We start from the raw sequence: 22,194 nt of genomic DNA on the forward strand, positions 1-22,194 counted from the left end.
AAATCTGTTGAGATTGCTTTTGTGGCTAAGTATATGATTAATTTTTATAAATGTTAAATGGATAGAACAAAAAACTTTACTTCTCTTTTTCCAACTGGCCTAGTATCATTTTGTTTTTAAATTCCTTTTTTTATTGAGGGGCGCCTGGGTGGCTCAGTCGGCTAAGCATCTGCCTTCAGCTTGGGTCATGATCCTGGAGTCCCAGGATGGAGTCCCGCAGCTGGCTCCCTGCTCAGCGGAGAGTCTGCTTCTCCCTCTCTCTCTGCCCTCATCCTGCTCGAGTCTGCTTCTCCCTCTGCTCCTTACCCGGCTTGTGTACTCTCTCAAATAAATAAAATCTTGAAAAAAAAAATTCCTTTTTTTTTTTTTTAAAGATTTTATTTATTTATTTGACAGAGGGATAGAGAGCACAAGTAGGCAGAGTGGCAGGCAGAGGGAGAAGGAGAAGCAGGCTCTCCGCTGAGCAGGGAGCCAGACGTGGGGCTCGATCCCAAGACCCCACGATCATGACCTGAGCTGAAGGCAGCCACTTAACCGACTGAGCCACCCAGGCACCCCCAAAAATTCCTTTTTTTATTGAAGTGAGTAACTGAGTGCATACGCTGTAATTTATATCCTTCATCACTTATTTTCTTGTAAAGAGTATATATATTTGTTTTATAAATGTGAACTTCAAATGGTCTGTGATACATTATCCTCTCCCCATGGCTACCCCAAAGGAAATCCAAATAACCACCACCAAGAGAACAGATAAAATAAAATCACAAAGACTGTACACAAATTCCCAGAATAGGATATAGAAAGAAAAATGATAGAGTTTGGTTATAAAAATCATGGATGGAACCTGAAACTACCCATATATTTTATGTCAACTATACTTTAATTAAACACAAAACAAAACAGAACAAAATGTGGATGGCTCTTCAGTAAAATAATGCTAAGGAACATTAAGTCTCAACTATTACATATGCTTGACAGCCTTTAAAAAGTTCAAAACCAGCAAAACAAGATATGTGTTTGGGGTTTTTTTTAATGCTCAACAAACCAAAAAAAGTCTAAGTTTTGTTTTTAACCCTGACAATCCAATATTTTTTTTTTTTTTAATTTATTTGAGAGAGAGAGAATGAGAGACAGAGCACGAGAGGGAAGAGGGCAGAGGAAGAAGCAGATCCCCTGCTGAGCAGGGAGCCCGATGCGGGACTCGATCCCGGGACTCCAGGATCATGACCTGAGCCGAAGGCAGTCGCTTAACCAACTGAGCCTCCCAGGCGCCCCGACAATCCAATATTTTAACCAAACAGAAGACACATCATAGAACCATATTCCTTTGTGGTTGGGTATATTTGACATTTTCCCTTGTCCTTCTTAATTTGCCTGTTAATATCTATATTAACACACCATGATTCTGAATAAAATTTTAATTAATTTATGCATTAAGTAGTGGACTAAAACTAGTGTCATGTACCCATCCATTATCACTCACAAAGTCTGGAAAAGTTGCAGTTGTGTACTGAATGATTTCTTCTTTGTTTCATTTCTTCTTTCTTCAAACTCAAATGCAACTATGAAAGCATGCAGTCAGATACTAAAGGTGGCCTTAAGCCAAAACCTTGCCCTGGCTTTGACAGGAGCAATGGCTAGAACAGGAAGGACACTAGCAAATCTAGATGTAGATAGTATTTGTTTTGGAGGCTTTTAAAGATACAATTCATATAACATTAAACTCACCAGTTTAAAGCATACATTTGCAGTGATTTTTATGTTGTGGAACCATCAAAACTACCTAATTCCAAAACTTACATCACCCCAGAAAGAAATCCCATACCCGTGAGCGTCTGCCTTTGGCTCAGGTCACGATCCCAGGGTCCCAGCCCCCACATCGGGCTCCCTGCTCAGTGGGGAGCCTCCTTCTCCCTCTCCCCTTGCCCCCTCCACCCCGCTCATACTCACTCTTGTGCTCTCTCTGCATTCTCTTTCTCAAATAAATAAATAATAAATCAATAATAAATCAATAAATCAGACATTATGGGCCTTCTGTCTAGCTTCTTTGATTCAGCCTGTTTTTTAGTTTCAGCCCTGCTATAGCTATAGCATATAGCAGTACTTTGTTCCTTTTTGTGGCTGAATATGCCACATTTTGTTTATCTATCCAACAGCTGATGGACATTTGGGTTTTCATTTTCTGGCTATTTCAAATACTGACAATACTTCTGAATACCAACTGCTGTGGAACTGTAAGGCTGTCTAACTACAATGAGGATCTCAGTTCAGTGCATGACACACATTAATCAACGAACAATCCTGCTATGCTGTATATACGTGGTTTAAAAACATGCTTTTCCAAATAAGCATGAGTCAAGAAAATACCAAGCAATAAGAACATAAAAGGGTTACAGACACTTTTTAAAAATTTACTTTTATCACTTTTATGGATATATAACCCCTTAGATATTTATAATATTTAATGCTGAAGAGAAGCTGTGAGAACAAGATGAAAATCCTTACCTCTTCTCAAGTCTCTCTTTAAGTTGACTTTCTCTTATTCCCTGAGGGTGAAGGCAGTTTAGCAACTCATCCAGTTCCTTCTGACTATCACATAAAAACCTGCAAGGAGAAACACAGAATCAGCAACTCTGAAAACTTATCAAATACTAAGAAAGGGATCTAGGATTGTTGGTGGGAGTTGGGAAAAGAGAATTCCAAACTTGCTCACAAGTAGAACAAACAATTTACTATTTCCATGAGGCCTACTGTTAACTTTATCCTAGAATACCGGAGCCAAGCCAATGTTTCCTACTTTTTAAAATACGAGACAAATTTTATTAAGTTAATTGACACACTTGTCCATATACCTTAAAACAGTAAACTTGCCTCCAAAAATAAAAAATGAAAGGTCATTAAACCAAAAGCAATCATAGGAAAAACAGTTAATGCAATCACAAAATAAAAGGGACCCTCTCAAAACCTAGTTCCCCACTTAAAAGAGAACTGACAGAAAAGCAGATCAATGGCTATGTATACAATTTATATTCTTTAATTAATAAAGATGAAAATCCTAAATCTATTCCCAGATTGAAAAGCACTTCCAACTCAATGTAAGATCTATCCCAGAACATATACAAAGTTATATTATAACAGGGAAATAAAATTCCAAAGCTTGGAACAAATATATTCTTACCAAACAAAATCAAGCCTGCTTTTAAAGCAATGAGTTACATATCCAAGAAATCAAAGTCATACAAAATGATCTTAACAGATAATCACTGGTATCACTATATTAAATATTTTCTTAACATGAAAAAGGAAAAAGAAAGAGCAACCCGATAAATGCTCACATTACCATAGATTCTGGCCTTGTTTGGGTATGGTGGTCTCCACAGCAACTTCTGTTGCTGGTCCAGGTTGTGTGTTCATGCTTGCATTTTTGCCTAGGTTTGCTTTCTTACCTAAAAAAAATTTAAACATTAGGTTAATACAGTAAATACCCAATTCCTCGTTTCAAACCTAAATAGGACAGTGCCAAATCCAACAACTAATAACACAGATGCTGCCTATTAAATACATCTAGTGTACAACAGGTGTTAATTTCTCTTAAATAGCTTACACAGAGCACATTATTTGAGATACTCTCTATACAGCTGAACAGTTGCACAGTTCAAAGTTTAGAGTATCACAACTTAGAACGGAGCAGGATGACTGAGTAACTATATCAAAGCAAATAATCCATTTACTCCTTGTACGTGAGGCTTAGCACAAAGGCATTTATTTGTGGATTTTTTTTTTTTTTTTAAGATTTTATTTATTTGACAGAGAGAGAGACAGCGAGAGAGGGAACACAAGCAGGGGGAGTGGGAGAGGGAGAAGCAGGCTTCCCACGGAGCAGGGAGCCCGATGCGGGGCTCGATCCCAGTACCCTGGGATCATGACCTGAGCCAAAGGCAGACGCTTAACGACTGAGCCACCCAGGCGCCCCTATTTGTGGATGTATTTAAGTAGGGACAAGTGAAACACAGAAACTAGTATAAACTTACCGCTGGAGGATTCAAAATGTCAAACACGATGAACTTTTTTCTAAGCCAGCTCCTATATACTACTAGGACATAATACAGATAGATCTTAAGACAATCTGTGAGGCCTCACCTAACACTATAATTGGTTCTGTCCCCTGCTCCCATTCTCTCCCCTTTAACCTGTCGCACTTGCCCTGCACTACAAACACATCACCCTATTAGTCTTCTGAGTCAGGTGATTTTAAAGAGACCCTGCCATGCTGGAATGAGAGAACATGAAGTAACAATACCCACCAGGATGCACTAGAAGTGAAGGGATGGAATGCCCATTTTCTCTTGGGAGCTAGAACTATGGAGACCTAATTTCTAAGAACACCCATTAAGTTTCTGAAAAACATCATAAAATCAGTCTCTCCTCCTGCTGGAAACTCTCCCCCAGGTCTAAAGATCCTGACCGTACATTTACTGCTCTCAAACCTAACTGCCCTCATGTGGGTATTTACAAAGTCTACCAAAACTAGATTTTTCTACTAAAGTGCTACAATCTAACACTTAATATTATTAACATAGTTTGAAAAGGCCTTCGGGCGCCTGGGTGGCTTAGTCGTTGGGCATCGCCTGCTTCTCCCTCTCCCACTCCCCCTGCTTGTGTTCCCTCTCTTGCTGTGTCTCTCTCTGCCAAATAAATAAGTAAAATCTTTAAAAAAAAAAAAAAAAGAAAAGGCTTTAATTGTGAAACTTCGGGCTACATATTAATTTCCTCATTTAACAATTTTGTGAGTTTTAAGTATGGGTTAGGAGTTTCTTTAAAATGAAGGAAAACTGGGGCGCCTGGGTGGCTCAGTCGTTAAGCGTCTGCCTTTGGCTCAGGTCATGATCCCAGGGTCCTGGGAATGAGCCCCGCATCGGGCTCCCTGCTCTGCAGGAAGCCTGCTTCTCCCTCTCCCATTCCCCCTGCTTGTGTTCCCTCTCTCACTGTGTCTCTCTCTCTGTCAAATAAATAAATAAAATCTTAAAAAAAAGAAGGAAAACTGCTTTTAAAAAATTTCTTAAAGAAACATAATGATCTAATATTTGAGAAGCAATTTTCATTAGGTCACAGAAAGCAGAGCTATGGGGCACCGGGGTGGCTCAGTCAGTTAAGCGTCTGCCTTCAGCTCAGGTCATGATCCCAGGGTCCTGGGACTGAGCCCTGCATCGGGCTCCCTGCTCAGCGGGAAGCCTGCTTCTCCCTCTCCCATTCCCCTTGCTTGTGTTCCCTCTCACTGTGTCTGTCAAATAAATAAATAAAATCTTAAAAAAAAAAAAAAGTACTGCTAGAAGCTTGCAGATCATTTAACCCAGTGGTTCTCCACAGGGAGCCAGGCTGCCTCCCAGGGGACATGTGGCAATGTCCGGAGACACATTTGGTTATCACTATTAGCATCTAGTCCGTTGAGGCCAGGGATGCTGCTAAATATCCAACAATGCACAGGACAATCCCCAACTATAAAGAATTATCTGGAGGTGCCTGGGTGGCTTAGTCACTTAAGCGTCCAACTCTTGATTTTGGCTCAAGTCATGATCCAAGAATCGTGGGATTGAGCCCTGCGTCGCGTTCCGCGCTGGGTGTGGAGCCTGCTTGTGATTCTCTCTCCCCCTCTACCCTTCCCCAATCCTTAAAAAAAAAAGGACTGCAGACCTACATAGTTGGAAACGCCTCATAGAGTATATGTGTGGTTTCCTTTATTCACAGAACTATGTGTTAGATCTGTGGGAAAGAACTGTAAGACATTTAACTGCTAAAACTCTGTGAAAGACCTAATAGTCAAATTTTTTTTAAATCTTAGGCACTGGCCAACAATCTGTACAGTTCTAGGGTGTGATGGTTTAGGGGTGAATAGGATTTGAACTCATTCACATTTAGAGGATGTTTGAAATTGAGAACCAGGCAGATCCAGGCTCAGACCGAAACGGGGCCCTGAAGTAAAGGCATTGGATCCCAAAGATTATAGGTGAGGAGTTTTTGAAGTATGTCCATATTCAAGTGGAGGTCGAAGAAGCCCAACCGAAAGAACTCTGGACTGACAGTGACAACTGTGGATTGAACAAGTTCTTTTTAAAAGGGCTATTTTGAAGATTATGATTCTGACTTTGGAGGAACTACGGTGATTAGCAGCGGAAGGAATCACATGTGAAATTCCTTAAATAAAAATTTATTGACTTAAAAAAAAAAAAAATGATCTGACCCAAAATGTCAATAATGCTGAGGTTGAGGAAACCTGACCTAACCTGACCATTTGTTTTTTTTTTAATTAAAAATTTTTTTCATTTCTTTCTTGAAATATTACACACACAAATGTTGCAAATGTTACACATAATGTTCAATGTATATATATCCCTCAAGAAAATATATATATACACATTTATAAAAGTATAGTTGTATATTTATTTTACAAATCAAACACACCCGTGTAACCAGAACCCAGGCCAAGAAAAAGAACATCAGAGCCCCTTTCTGACCCTTTCTCGGTCATTTATTTTTAGCTAGTTATTTGCTGTATTTCCCCCTCACTAGAATTTTAGTTAAATGACATTCAGGACCTTATCTGTCTTGTTTTCTATCTTGTATCACAAAACATGAAAAACTGGTTAGCACACATGAGATGCTCCGTACATACTGAATAAATAAATTCTGAAAGTGGAGGAAAAAGACGTGTAACTGTCTTCTTAGCCCTTTACCTCAATTCCAACCATTAAGGTACCTGTAGAGAGACTTCCAAGAAACAAAGTTTGAAGACTACTCATATAAAATCTAATACCCAGGGGCACCTGGGTGGCTCAGATGGTTAAGCATCTGCCTTTGGCTCAGGTCATGATCTCAGGGTCCTAGGACTGAGCCCCACATCCGACCTCCCTGCTCAGCTGGGAGCCTGCTGCTTCTCTCCCCTTACTCCTGCTCTCTCTCACTCTCTCTCTCAAACAAATACATAAAATCTTTAAACAAAAAATCTAATACCCAAATACCCTAATATTCAAGCTCTTTATCTTTTCATACTACATTTGGAACAAAGCTGATAATCAAATGTTAGTTTCCTTCCCTCTTCAATGCATTTCACATCCTCCCACCCCACTCAAATACATCTACCTAAGGAGACAATAAAGAAACTTTGCAAATGGAAAAAGTGACTAAGGAAAGACAGTCCTTAATAATGATCCTACTCAAGCAGAGTGAAAGAACTGACAGGTATACATACTACGGGGACAGTAATCCTCATCAGGAGAGTCTGCACGGTCTTTGCGGTGATTGAATCGATAGTCGATGCTGTCATGTACCCAGCCTTTTTCAATGAACAATCCTGGAACTTCATCTGAGAAGAGCCAGTACCTATAAATCACAACCATATATTAATAAAATAATGACAAGATCATGAGCATGGGATGATTTTATTATTGGGGGGGATGATTACAGAATATCACTGAACATTCAGACCGATACAAATGATAAAGTAAGGCCCAGGATACCAACATTTTTGAAATTTGAGATTCGCTTCATATTTGTAATTTTTATAACTTCTAATATTTCTCTACTTGAGGTTCCACACAATGTACACATGTAAAATACATTACCATTTCTAATGACCTCTATTTGGATTACATTTCACCTATCATAATATAGGCTTCATATCTGTGGTATCTTCAAGAACAGGGTTGTGTCTTACTTAACTTTGTAACTCTAGCATGTAGCACAGAAAACATTCAATAAATGTGTGATGAGCAATGGTTTCCAAAATCCATACACAGAAGAGCTTGTCTATTCTAAGTACTTTAGAGAGTTTCATAACTAGGAACAATGCAATAACCCTAAAAGATGACAAAAATTAAGTCTAATAACGTACCTGTTATGGTTTCGATCTGTACCAATAGGAGTCCTACGCATGACTAGCTTGGCCTTGGCAATTCCTTCCTGGAAAGCCTTCTCAGCAGCTGCTTTGTGCTTTCGTATTCGTTCTTCTTCAGCTTCACGTTCTAGTTTCACTGGTAAAGATCCAAAGAATCAACTAGATTTTATTTTTTCTAATAAATTCTATTCTTACACGTTAAATAAAATATGGAATAGAAAGTATAAAAGAGACTTCCATCAAATCTTAGTTTCTTCTCCTAATTCTGATCTGTTCTAAGAAATGACATGCAGTAAGGCAGCAATTTCTCTCTTTTTTTTACGGATTTGAGAGAGAGAGCATGAGCTGGAGGGAGAAGGGGGGAGAAAGAGAATCTGAAGCAGAGTCTGTGCTCAGCGCAGAGCCCAATGCGGGGCTCAATCTCATGACCATGAAATCCTAACCTGAGGATCACGACCTGAGCCAAAACCAAGAGCCAGCTGCTCAACCGAGCCACCCAGGGGCCCCTGTAAGGCAGCAATTTCTATCTGGTTCTCCTATGTCCTTTGAATTCTGGTCATGCCGCAGCTATCAACTCAATGAAAATTCTTTTCTCTCCAAAATTTAAGTTATTAATTTTAATAATTAAATTATATTAGTTTTATTAATAGTTTAAAATGGAACAATAAAACAGTCCTTAAGGGAAACCTGGGTGGTTCAGTCAGTTGAGCATCTGCCTTTGGCTCAGGTCATGATCCCGGGGTCCTGGGACTGGCCTGTGTCAGACTCCCTGCTCAGCAAGGAGCCTGCTTCTCCCTTTCCCCCCCAACTACCCCGCTAGTGCTCTCGCTCTGCTCTCAAATAAAGTCTTTTAAAAACAATAAAATAAAAAAATAGTTCTTAAATGGAATTAATTGATCCTCAAAATGATCAGAATGAATAAAACCAGGATAGTATTTCAAAATAAAACCTATTTCAGTCCTGAGGAATTTGATTGTAATTCAGCCTTGGTGACAAGAAAAAAGACCTGAGAGGGCAAAGGCAGGCAAGCACTTGTGCATAAAAGCAATCACTGCATACTGAATACCATTTGGGGAGTTATTCAGCAAGTTACTACTGTTAATGATGAAAAAAAGTTTGGGGGCGCCTGGGTGGCTCCGTCGGTTAAGCATCCGACTCTTGGTTTCAGCTCAGTTCATGATCCCAGGGTCGTGGGATGGAGCCCTGTGTTGATTCCCTGTGCTTGAGATTCTCTGTCTCCCTCTCCCTGCCCATGCTTGTGCGATCTAAAATAAATAAAATCTTAAAAAAAAAAAAGTTTTAATCAACTTACTTCTGCTCATTCATTATATAGGGTGTATTTCATCCAGACAGAAATTTCTCTCAACAAGAACAGCCCAGTAATCTTGCCTTTTAACTTTTTCTATAACTGTAACAAATTTTAAAACACAGCACTACTATTTACAATGCCAGAATGTGTAACACTGATCTGATGAGAATATCTACATTATGGTGAGAATCTGGAAAATACAGCAGTCTAAATATGCTACTTTAAAAAATTAAGACAAATCTCATTTATTTAAAACCAACATGATACTCGCTACCTTTAACAAAGTTCGCTCTCCTGAATGGAACTGTATGTTTGCAACAGTGATTACAGCAGAAATCAGTACAAAGCTAAACAACACAAACAGTAATGGCCAAATCACAATCAAGGAAAAGTTCTTTCTCTTATGGCCACAAACAAAAAAACCACCTAGGGCCAGTCATCAAAAGAAGACCAAACTTGGCTCCGGAGGTTACAGCACTGAACTACATACTGAACAACCTGAACTAACCTTGGCAAAATATTAACATTCTTTCTCCCTTATTTCTCTGTAAGAGTATCAACATTGCCTTTCCTTTGTCCTATGTTAAGATAAATATAATACACAGAGGAACACTTCAGAAACTCAAGAAGTCATTACATTTCAGGTAAAACACAGCTGCAGTGTGATATATACACAAAGTTAATCTACATGCTATTTTACTTGGAATGCAATATATGGTCTTTAAAACTGAAAAGTGTGTATATGTATCTATGTGAAGACATTTCAATGGCCTTAGGTAGTATAAACTAGAATCTGTTTTAAAAGAAATTATTATATATTCATGAAAGAACTACTAAAGTTATTTCTAGGTATCTAGGATCCAACTTTGACAAATAAATGGTTTTTACCATCTTCACTTTATAAGCTGGAAATGTTGATATGGTTGGAAACTATAGCAGTGACCAAAATAGTTTAAAGACCAAAAACCCCAATAAACTTAGCAAGTTTACGGTGGGTTGAACAGCGACTCTGAAACTAAGTTTGTGTACATTGTAAGACTCATCAAATAAGTAAATACTGGTATTGGTGGGTGCTAGGGTTCTCATGATTCATGAAAGGAGATACAAATATAGAATGAGGGACAGCAAAGCAGAACCCTTGAGTGGTATTCAAGCATAAAAGGAAATGAGGTACTGGACACATGCTACAACATGAATGAACCCTGAAAACATTATGCTTAGTGAAAGAAGCCAGACACAAAAGACCACGCATTTATTATATGATTCCATTTATATGATATGTCAGAACAAGCAAATCTGGATAGCTAAAGAATATAGAGGGTTTGTTTTTGAGAAGATGTATTCTAAAATCGTGATGAAAGTTGCACATTATCTGTGAGTATATTAAAAACAATGAGTTATGTTATAGACAGACAAGTTGTATGGTATGTGAACTATTTAATAAAGCTGTTTAAAAAATGTTCAGAGGGGTGCCTGGGTGGCTCAGTTGTTAAGCATCTGCCTTCAGCTCAAGTCATGATCCCGGGGTCCTGGGATCAAGCCCCGCATCGGGATGCTTGCTCAGTGGGGAGCCTACTTCTCCCTCTCCCACTCCCCCTGCTTGTGTTCCCTCTGTCAAATAAATAAATAAAATCTTAAAAAAATAAATAAAAATCAAAAATGATCAGTTTTGGGGTGCCTGGGTGGCACAGTTACTCAAGCATCCAACTCTTGGTTTTGGCTCTGGTCGTGATCTCAGCGTTGTGAGATCAAGCCCCACAACGGGCTCTGTGCTCAGCACGGAGTCTGAATTTCTGTCTCCCTTTCCCTCTGCCCCTCCCTCTACACACTCTCTTTCTCAAATAAATAAATCTTTTTAAAAAAAAGTTCAGATTTGATGGTGCTATCAAAGCCCCAAATTTTTACATTCTTACATCATAATAAGGGAAAGATTAATATCTGAGTTGGCAACTGTGCTGAGGGCTTCAAATACCTTGTCATTTAAGTGTTACAACAATCTTAATGAGCACAGAAGGACACTGAGGCATAGATAAGTAACTTGCCCAAAGATTACAGCTAAGTCAGAGGTAGGGTTTAAAACCAGCCCAGCAATTCCCAAGTCCTATATTCTTTCCACTATGTCTATTTGTGATTTTGGTCCTTCACTAAATCCAGAGAAGATGCCACCATCACATTAATCCAAGTCAAACCATCATTAGCTGCAGAAGGCCAGGCTGCACACTCCCACTGGAGTATTACACACCCAGTGGGGTCTGGGCTACTGCAACCCGAAATAACTGAAGAGTTAAGACAAATAGAGCCTCTACCATTCCGTTGGCAATTTCCTTCCTTCTACTAACTATCTTCTAAAGGGTTTCCCTTCTGCTCTCAACACAAGGTTTTACCTTTCATCTCTCTCTCCTGGATTTCACGCTCCTTTTTGGCCTGGATGGCGAGCAGCCGCCTGCTCTTCACGGCACTGATCATGTCTTCGGCTCCCAGGTCTACCTGGGGCTCAAACTTCACCACCTCTTTTTTCCTATCAGGTTTGCCTAGCCCATTCTCCTCTTTTCCATTTTCCTTGTTTCTGGCTTCCATTTCTTTCCTCTTTTGTTTCTCTGCTCTCTTCTTATCATTCTCTTCCTTCAGTACAGCAAGCCGTTCTTTCCACAGCTCTGCAGACATCTGCTGTCTGGTTTCCATGTGGTCCTGCACAGAGTACGTCATGAGGATGCGGTGACAGAGTGCAGTAAGGATCTGGAGCTTCTCTTCTGATGTTAATTCAAAAAACTCTGAGGTCTCCAGCTTCTCTAGGAACTCATCTTGTACCTCATTGTCCTCAAATGGTGCTGAATCTTTATTGTCATCTGCATCGGAGCCCTCACTTTCTTCCTGAACGTCAGATCTGCGCAAGCAGAGCCGCACCAGCTCTGAAACAGAATGGAGAGTCAGCGGGATTTCTGACAGCTTCATTCCCAATTCACCATAGTCTTCCGCTATTTCGTCCTGTAATAAGGTCTGTAAGAGGATGACCAACACTCTATTCAGGTATAAAAAACCGCCTTTTTCTGCACTCAAGGCTTCCATGAGAGACACAGCAGTAATGGGATACTGAGCATCTGGTAAGAGTAGCCCCGAGTAACAGCTCAAGAACTCCACCACCATGGCCACATCCCCAAAGAGTGTGTTGGGCAGCCCTTCAGGGGTATCCACCAATCTAAATGCTGGAAGGCTTTTGCCGGTTAACTCTTGGTCCTCGTACCTCTTCTGTTTTTCTAGTTTCTCAAGCATTTCTTTCTCTCTCCGCTCCTTGGCTTTCTCCTTCAACTTTTCTTTCAGCTCCTCTCGTTTCTTTTTCAAATATTCTTTGCGCTGCTCTTCAGACATAGAGGCCCACCGCTTTTTGTGCTCTAGAAGCTCAAAGCGTTTTTGAACAATACTTCGCAGCTCTTCTGGGAGACGAGCTCTATCTTCACTAGAGAGAAGACGAGCTGTTTTGGAGATAACACAGGACAGGGCACTCTTCTTGTCCTCCCTGTCTTTGTTTTCTTTGTAGTAGGCTATAAGGTGTAGGGCAGCAGGAGGCAGATGTTTGTGGGGTTTACTAGAGGACCTGGCTGTACCCCCAGAGTTCCGTGGGGCTCGTGTCATCTTCTGAGTGCCTTTGGCCATATCCAACAAAGTCATCTGCTTCATTTTGGTTTTAGGAGTCTTCAGGCCCTTTTTGGGAGATTTGGAATTACCTGTAGATTTCTGTCCATTAAGGATGCCTTTGCTTCTGCCCTTCGCTTTCAAAGGTTTATCACTGTGCTTCCCCGATTTCTTGGCAGGTGGGCCCTTCTTAGGAATGTGAAAGTTAGCATGTAGCTTGTTGGGTGACATCATCTTCATCACTTCTTCCAAATGTTCTTCTGGAGATTTGGAATTTTTGGAGTTCTTCACTTTGAGTGGCGAGCCATTCAAGGATTTCTTCAAGTGTACATGACACCATAACTTGGGGTTTAGTGGTGAACTCAGAGAAGAGTTGTCTGTCTTGGATTTTTTTGAGGGCTTCCTGTCTGGGGATCCAGTATTCTTCCTCTTAGTAGAAGGGTTGAGAGTCATGTACTAGAATTTAAGAACAAGAGCAAAACTGATTTTAAAAACTAATTTGAAGAAGCAATATTTAAGCATCATACAGGCCCTCTTCCCCAGCTATCCAGGTAAAGCTATAGATTCATTTCTGTCCACAGACACTATGTCCCTGAAGAAACAAAGACATGACTGTTAGCTAATGTTTTGGCCACATCAATACAAAATTCTCTTGATACCCAGACTTAAAAATCTATACTCTAAAATTAGACATTTTTGCTATGTAACTAGTTTTCTGTTACCATACAGTGCTAGCAATTCTTAAACACTTTAATGAAATCTGTGAACCCTTTCCCCAGAAGCAACACACAAAAATCATGCATACAATTTCAGAGGGCATGCACGGATCCCAGACTAAAGACACCTGATCTAGATAATGGCAACATCTAAGGAGTTAATCAAGAACCACTCTGGATTTCTAAGCCTTTAAACCTCTGTTCCAACTGGGAGCATTATATGCTTTTAAGTAGAAAGTATACTACTTTAAGTTTTTTTGTCTAAATGCAGAAGCATATTTTATTAAAAATACAACAACAACAACAAACCACTGCTCACAAACACGGAGCCCTCCTGCCCCTGGCCCCGGCTCCTCAAACTCCCCTTTGTTCTCTCCCCACACATCAAGAATTCATTCCCCCATGAATACATTATTAACTGTAAGCCCTCTACATTCTCAATCTCATACACTTCTCTTTCATGGTCCCTCACAACCTTCAAATTCACTCCCTCTAGTAGCCCAACTCTACAATCCTTTAATCCTGCCAGAACCTTACATCCATTAATTCAACTACACTTCCCCATGCTCACTTCCTTGTCCTTTTTACCCGCATTAAATTCCAATCCGTTGTTATAATCAGTCTTACATAAACCTATGCTTCTCGTCTCTCCTGCTCTATTATACTGAGCTACCCCTGGCCTGAACATGTTCAGCTTACCCATGACTGGAATAGAAGATACAAAGACGGTGTGTGATCTCACTCTAAATTCAGAACCAGGTACCTCAAATGCATCCTGAATGCCACCCAGTAATGACGTGATATCGTCCCTTAGTCCATTCACTTCCCTCTCCCCTGGACACACATCTCCTGCCTCCTCAAACCTCCACCATGTCCCCCTCAGACAGAATTAGTTAACAGGCTAGAACCCAGTCAACTTGTCATAATACCATTGTTTCTGCTGAAGTGTGTGTTTAAAAAACAAAAACAAAAAAAAATACCAACTGCTGATTTTGGAACTTTCAAGAATGTAATTACAGGGTGCCTGGGTGGCTCAGATGGTTAAGCGTCTGCCTTCAGCTCAGGTCATGATCCCAGGGTCCTGGGATCGAGTCCTGCATCGGGCTCCCTGCTCCTTGGGAGCCTGCTTCTCTCTCTCTCTCTCTCTCTGTCTCTCATGAATAAATAAATAAAATCTTTAAAAATAAATAAATAAATAAATAAATAAAAGAATGTAATTACAAAGAAAAAAGCTAAACCGAAGACTAAATGAAATACTAACCAAGCAGTGAAAAAGTAGAGCCAATTTCACAAAAATTCAAGTGAGTAGGAGGGAGACTAGATAACCTCCAGAAGATGTGATTTCTGTTACCAAAAGCAACTAAGCACAGAGGACACTTGGAGACTTGAACCTAACTCGAGGTTTCTGAGTGGGAAGGATGAACTTCACAGAATCAACATGGAAGCAGCAGGTCAGCACAAGAGGACACTGCAGGCAAGGAAGCAGCTATAGACTACTGAAGACGAAATCATGAGCCCCTTGAAAAAGGTGAGGGAAATGCTACGGCGAAAGTAATCCCAAAGTGGATATGGAGGAACACCTACGTTCCTGTTGGGCATAACCAAACAGGTATGGCAAAATTTAGTAAGTTGTACTGCAATGTCAAATAAGATTTAAACATTACGGATATAATCATCAGACAAACTCACAGAACCGAGGCAGCCCGAGTAGGAGAAATCTGGTCTGCAACAAATGAGCGGACTACACCTAACATCCTTCTGGCTGTCTCTAACTTCAAAGGCCTACCTGTCTTTTAAGGACTACAGGCAATTACAGATTATTGTTCCTCCAGCTGGCTGTTTTTGTTCCCCAATTATCGTCCTCAGAATTGGCTGACAAAGAGGTTTCATAGTTTACGGAATATAAACAGCACCTCTCCATAACTCAGGGGATACCTTCTCCAGAAGCAGAATTTTCTAGTTCTGTTTCCCCAGAACTAGATTTCAAAATGCTAAAATGAATAAGCAAAGATGACTTATGTGAGACTCTCTCCTGATGGGACAGTAATAGTAGCAATACTCCAAAGAGAACAGTGTTTCAGAGATCACCCTACAAATCATAGAAGAAGGGCCCAAAGCTACCCTGGCAGAAATCAAAGACAAATATGTGCCTTCCAAAAGTTAACCATCCTCCTCTTCAACTAGTCTTGGAAAATCTTCAGAGGATAGAGGTTGATACTTCTTCTAACACTCAGGATAAAAGGCTATATTTAAAGTCATTCTAAAATGAAATTTATCACTAAAAAGGAGACTAGTGTGAGACTGTTTCATTTTTACCACTTTAAAAAGGTATCTTTTAATAGGGTCTATTAAAAGGGCCACTTCTTAATTTACTGATTCTTTTTCTATTTAAAAGTCACTCAAATTTTCATAAGGTTCTTTAAATTTCTTCTACTTAGAAGCATTATATTATGCAGAAATGATGTAAGGAAAAGCTGGGATGGCTTAGCCATAAGAGGGCCCAGCAACCTATTTTTATTTATAAGGTGTGTGTTTTTTTGCCAAACCACACCATATAATTTTTTTCTTAAAAATGAAAGAAATTAACTCACCCAACCCCCTCCCAACAGGCCAGCTCCCCGCTTGAGCAGTCCTTCAGTAACTGGATCATCTCAGCATAGGGCATGCTGGGCAGTCACAGCCAAATGGGAGCCGGCATGGCTGGACTCAAGGGGATCTGAAAAAGTATAAAACCACTTATGTGCTAAGGGTCTCCCCTATCCCCCATTCAGCATAAGTAATCTACCAGTGTAGCGCACAGGGAGGGAGAAAAGAATGGACACCGAAATAGCAGTATTATGTGTAGGTTTTAGGCAAAGGCCCTTCCTAAATGCTAAACAGGAACGAAGTATTTATGAATGACTCAGCAACTACAATTCTATACCTGGTTCCCTGTCACCTGAAACAAACCACCACCACGAATAAGGAAATCTAGTAAGATAAAAATGAAAAAACTTTATTTATAGCAGCTCATTCAGATGCTAAATTTAACTTAACAGTAAGCAGCAAAAACCCTGAATTGGAAAACTTTGGCAATCTATATTCTGATTCTTACTCCACTCTTCTCATTCACCCAAGGAGCCATGGTAGCATTTCACGGCAACCTTCGCACAGCGGGCTTGCCTCAATCTCCAGATGTCTTTATCAGCCAATGTGCAAAATATGTTGCCATAAAATAGGTTTTAAGTGCTCTTAAAGTTAACATAATTTATTTTTTAAAGTGCTTCTCTAACTCATAAATAAAATTCAAGAGGCAAATTATTTAAAGAAAAAATTTAAACCATAAACACTTAGTTGAAACATTAGAAGAAATAAGAAACATCTTTAAAAATATTTAATTAACATCACTAGTAATGAGACAAAATTATATCATGTGCCTTCTGATATGATTCACTAAGAAGAACACATCAATCCTGTGGTATTTCTACCCAAAATCCATAGCCTGAATACAATCATATGGAAATAACCACAAATTGAGAAGTATCACACAAAAATAAGATTGGCTTGTATTCTTAAAAAAGTCAAGGTTCTTGAAAGCTGAGAGATGGCTCCAGATCAGAGGAGATCAGTCTCCTAAAAAGTCACAAACAAGGAAGTATAATACATGACACTACACTGGATCCTACTAAAACCAAACCAATATTTTTTTGGCTAAAAGGGCAGTACTGGGACAATTTTCAAAATTTGTGTAAGGACTACCGATAATACTAGTGTTTCAATGCTAACTTCCTGATTTTGCCAACTGTACTGTAGTTACGTTAGAAAATATCCTTGTCCTTGGGGTGCCTGGGTGGCTCAGGCAGCTAAGCATCTGACTCTTGGTTTCGGCTCAGGTCATGATCTCAGGGTCATGAGACTGAGGCCCGCAATGGGCTCTGAGCTCTGCCCGGAGTCTGCTTGAGATTCTCTCCCTCTCCTTCTGCCCCTCCTCCGATGCTCTCACGCTCTCTCAAATAAATAAATAAAATCTTAAAAAAAAAAAAAAGAAAAGAAAAAGAAAATACCCTTGTCTTTAGGAAGCATATTCAAGTGAAAGGGCATTCTCAGTGGCTCAAAAAAATAATTTGTGTGTTTGAAAAGAGAGAAAATAATAAAACAAATGTGGTAAATGCTAACATCTGAGGAATTCACTCAAAGGTATACAGAAGAAATTCTTCATTGTAATTTGTCTACTTTTCTGTATGAAATTATTTCAAAATAAAATGTTCTTAAAATGCATTAAAAACCCTATTAAATCAGTCCAAATTATGCCAGGATTCCAAAGGTCTTAAAAAAGTAGTATTTAGTTGTTACATCTCTATCCAAAAGCTTCCCTACTAGGATATACCAGCCTGAAATAAGTGTTCAAACACTGTAGACTAAGTAACAAAACACTACAGCTGCAATGTATTACCAAAGGGCAATGAACCAAGATGGCAGATTTCACCTTAGATGACAGTTATCACACAAATTCCTTGTAAATCATTCCCCCAAGTCATTATCCCTAAACTCAACTGTCGGTTGCATTTTTCTCAACAAATGATACTTCTTAAAGAGATGAATTCACTAGCCACATACCTATTACACCTATGCTAAATATTACAGAACATAAAATGAGTAAGATAGTTCTTACATTCAAGTAATTTATGTTCTAGAGTTTACAGGACCACAAACACACTCTCATCATCACATCAGGCCCTACTCAGGTAACACTCCAACTTCCAAATCTCTAAATAACTTTCTTCTCTCCCACCTAGGATCCCCATCAGTCCTTTCCTTAAACTACTGCTCAGAACTTGCTTCTTCTCCAGGTCTCCTCTCTCTCCACAGCAGCTGCACTTGGCAGCCTAGCAGAACATGAAATTCTATGAAAACCAAAGAGAAGATGAAGAGAGAAAAAAAAATTTTAAACCTATTGCCTTTGGGAAAGGCAGATCGTATGTCATCAACTTGAATCCTCAATGCATTACTTAAAATTTCCTTTAGATGAGGAAAGAATCCAAACCACTGTTTTATGGTCTACTTATCCGTGTCTTTCCTGTATTCTGTCCTGACTGAGATACTCTAAATTCTTTAAGAAAACTACAAACAGGGGCGCCTGGGTGGCTCAGTCGTTAAGCATCTGTCTTCAGCTCAGGTCATGATCCCAGGGTCCTGGGACTGAGCCCTGCATCGGGCTCCCTGCTCCGTGGGAAGCCTGCTTCTCCCTCTCCCACTCCCCCTGCTTCTGTTCCCTCTCTCGCTGTGTCTCTGTCAAATAAATAAATAAAATCTTAAAAAAAAAAAAAGCTACAAACAGGAAAAACACAACTTCTATGCAAAACTCAGGAGACAAAATCAGGGAAATGTCAAATAGTACTGGGGAATAAGAATTATTGTGTAGACTGGTATTCTACGAGTCTCAAGTTCTCTGACTAAGCAGAATCACTTACAGAACTTTGGTCCAAACAAGCTTATACTTCCTAGTCTCAATCTTAATTATAGCTGAATTCCATTAAGTTAGTATCTTAAGCCCTTGTTAGAAAATTTGAGAGTAGCTGATTTCTTCAGAAACTGCTTTTTAAGATATAAGTTCCTGGAATTCTAGTCTCTGGCTCCTTACAGAAAGTATGGATCGGCTTTTTTGTTCTAATAAGCCCCAAAGATCTTTTACACATAAATAATACTTAGTCTTTCTTTCACGTTATTCATATACTTGAATCACTAAACGAAAATACATAAAAGCTGTAAGATTTAAAAAGAGGAAAATATTGCGGCGCCTGGGTGGCTCAGTCGTTAAGCGTCTGCCTTCGGCTCGGGTCATGGTCCCAGGGTCCTGGGATGGAGCCCCGCATCGGGCTCCCTGCTCAGCAGGAGGCCTGCTTCTCCCTCTCCCACTCCCCTTGTTTGTGTTCCCTCTCTCGCTGTGTCTCTCTCTGTCAAATAAATAAAATCTTAAAAAAAAAAAAAAAGGAAAATATTTAAGGACCCAAATGATCCAAGAGTCTAAAACTCATTCAGAGTAGGGGCACCTGAGTGGCTCAGTTGGTTGAGCGTCTCCCTCTCTCACTGTGTCTCTGTCAAATAAATAAATAAAATATTAAAAAAAAAAAAACTCATTCAGAGTTAATTCTGTATAGGATTTTTTCTTTCTTTTTTTTTTTTTTTAAAGATTTTAAGCAGACGCTTAACGACTGAGCCACCCAGGGCACCTCTGTATAGGATTTTCATACAGTAATGATAATAATCTTATGTTGTAACCACTGAAAGCCATTATCACAGCTCCAAAACTCTAGAGCAATAAAATGACAAAGAATTAAAATTTCCCCTCAGTAAATAAAAAAATTTAGGTTTACCAAAGTTCCACAGAAACTTTAGTCCTAATCTAGAAAAAACAAATTAATTTCTAAATTCTTCTTTTTATGCAAATAAAAATTTAAAGAGCATAGGAAGAAAATGCTTGGTCATGCTAGTGTGGAATAAGAAAACATGCTAAGTACTAAACTATGGTTGGAGAAATAAAATTATTTCTCAATATACCTTTGTCAGCAAATTAACCTAAAATAATTGAGGTAATTTAGCTGTATGACTCCAGATGTGCTTAGTTTTTCAAAATGAAAAGGAAGGGGAAAAAACAATCATGGAACTCTGACTTAGTTTTAATGGATCAGCAAACCCTGTCCCTGTCCCAGTCTGGCCCTAAGACCAAGATGAACTATCAGTATGCAAATGAGTAAACATGCCATGAAAGATACAAATACTCTCAAAACCTACATTTAAAAAATCTTATTGGAGAAACCCTGAGATGAAAAAGACAATCAGAAATCTGAGGCCAATGTCTTGACTTTTGTCATTTTACTTTCTGTTGGTTCTAATTAGACTAGCCTCAGCTGCATCTGGAAAGTAAGATTATACTCACACACACACACCCACCCCCTCCCCATGACTTCATAAGAAATGTTTTGAAGATCAAATGAGCTAATTAACAGAAAAAAACCGAACACAATTCTCAAGAGGGAAATGCTAGACTTTCTACTAATCTGTCATACATAGTAATACTCATTTCAAGTCTTTTTTCAAGGCTGCTGGTATGTTTGATCATTTTATCTGATACACAAATTGTTTTTTCTATTTATACCATATCTCATTCCAAGAAGAATCTGAGGCAAAAAAGTATGTATGTGTGTTTTTTTTTAATTATGCAACCATAATAAAAAATAAATTGAATTAGGGGAGATATTCAATACCAACCCCACATCATCACCTACATAAAATAGATTTGAAAATTTCTGTATCCATTTTCTGATTTAAAAGCTCAAAATCTAATCTAATTGGAGCTACCAGAGAAAACAAACTCATCTAACAGTGTTCTACCTTGCTGTTCAAAAATTAATAGTGACCTTACCTTGTATGGATCAAGTAAAAAGTCACTGAACTTGCTAGGGAGGGAATATTTCTTCACCAATTCGTCTTCTACCACCCATGGTGCATTTTCACCAGTACCAGCCCGTAACGCATTATGCCGTATAAAGTATCGAAGTATCTCCTTATTTGGTGGGCGTTCTGTACGAATTAAGCTGTCTGCTGGCACATTACTGATGATCTAGATTAACAAATATAAATAACTTACCACTTATATAAAAAGCATTTAACACTGAGAACAAAAATTTATCTTCTCTCCAAAAAAATAATTCCCTCTATAAAATATGGCTATAAGCTAGATGAAACAAAAAGAATAATTTTCAGAGACAGAATGTTAAACACATCCCTAGGCAATTTATCAGTATGTATCAAAGTCCTAAAAATGTGCATACCCATTGAACCAGCAATTCCTTTTTTTTTTTTTTTTTAAGATTTTATTTATTTATTTGAGAGAGAGAGCATGAGTGGGGTGGAGGGGCAGAGGGAGAGGGAGAAGCAGACTCCCCGCTGAGCAGGAAGTCTAATGCGGGGCTCGATCCCAGGACCCTGGGATCATGACCTGAGCCGAAAGCAGACACTTAACCAACTGAACCACCCAGGTGCCCCTGAACCAGCAATTCCTCTTGTTAAGAATTTAGAAGTAAAAGGATAGTCATCATCGACTGCTTATAAAAGGAAAAACAAAAACAGAAGGGAAAAACTACATAAAGGTACGTCAGTAAGGGAATCATTTTTTAAATTAAAATATATCCATATAATGAATGCAACCATTATATACAAATAATTGTATGTAATATACTGCATGTAACATATACAACCATATAATATACAACCACAGGGGAAAAACATTTCTTAATCAGGACAAATTTATCAGAATCATCTAGGGTGCTATTAAAATGCAGATGCTTGGGCCCCAAACTTACTGAATCAGAAGAATCTCTGGCAGTACAGCCTGGGAATCTACATTTTTAATAAACTCCCCTCCCCTGGTGACTATCATACACCCTACAACCTGAAAATACTGTTTTGGAAAAAAATTTAATGACATCACAGATGTTTACCACATAGTAAATGAAAAAAGTTACAAATTAGTATGTATAAAATACTCCTATTTTTAAAAGTCACTTAAAAGCTAACCACCAGGGGCACCTGGGTGGCTCAGTTGGTTAAGCATCCAATTCTTGGTTTCAGCTCAGGTCATGATCTCATGGGTCATGGAATGGAGCCTC

The 22,194-nt window shown here is 39.1% G+C and overlaps 1 protein-coding gene and 1 non-coding gene across 3 annotated transcripts in view; one reads left to right on the forward strand and one right to left on the reverse strand.

Moving 5' to 3' along the window:
* Nucleotides 1-22,194, reverse strand: part of BAZ1B (bromodomain adjacent to zinc finger domain 1B) — a 71,426-nt gene that overhangs the window by 22,222 nt on the left and 27,010 nt on the right. The window contains exons 6-11 of one of the 2 annotated variants that reach the window (XM_081819485.1): nt 20,949-21,146; nt 11,585-13,286; nt 7,889-8,027; nt 7,247-7,377; nt 3,341-3,446; nt 2,506-2,604 (exon numbers count right to left, since the gene is read on the reverse strand). In XM_081819485.1, the coding sequence (XP_081675611.1) occupies nt 2,506-2,604; nt 3,341-3,446; nt 7,247-7,377; nt 7,889-8,027; nt 11,585-13,286; nt 20,949-21,146 (2,375 nt within the window). The remainder of the gene's footprint in view (nt 1-2,505; nt 2,605-3,340; nt 3,447-7,246; nt 7,378-7,888; nt 8,028-11,584; nt 13,287-20,948; nt 21,147-22,194) is intronic. The other variant, XM_081819486.1, reaches the window with a different exon arrangement.
* Nucleotides 5,631-5,786, forward strand: LOC115944462 (small nucleolar RNA SNORA18). Its single transcript, XR_004079011.1, has one exon. It is a non-coding gene; the product is annotated as a small nucleolar RNA SNORA18 (small nucleolar RNA).

The sequence above is a fragment of the Leptonychotes weddellii genome, chromosome 5 (genome assembly GCF_054177405.1).
Source record: "Leptonychotes weddellii isolate Sample4059 chromosome 5, ASM5417740v2, whole genome shotgun sequence".
In the NCBI taxonomy this organism is placed as follows: Eukaryota; Metazoa; Chordata; class Mammalia; order Carnivora; family Phocidae; genus Leptonychotes; species Leptonychotes weddellii.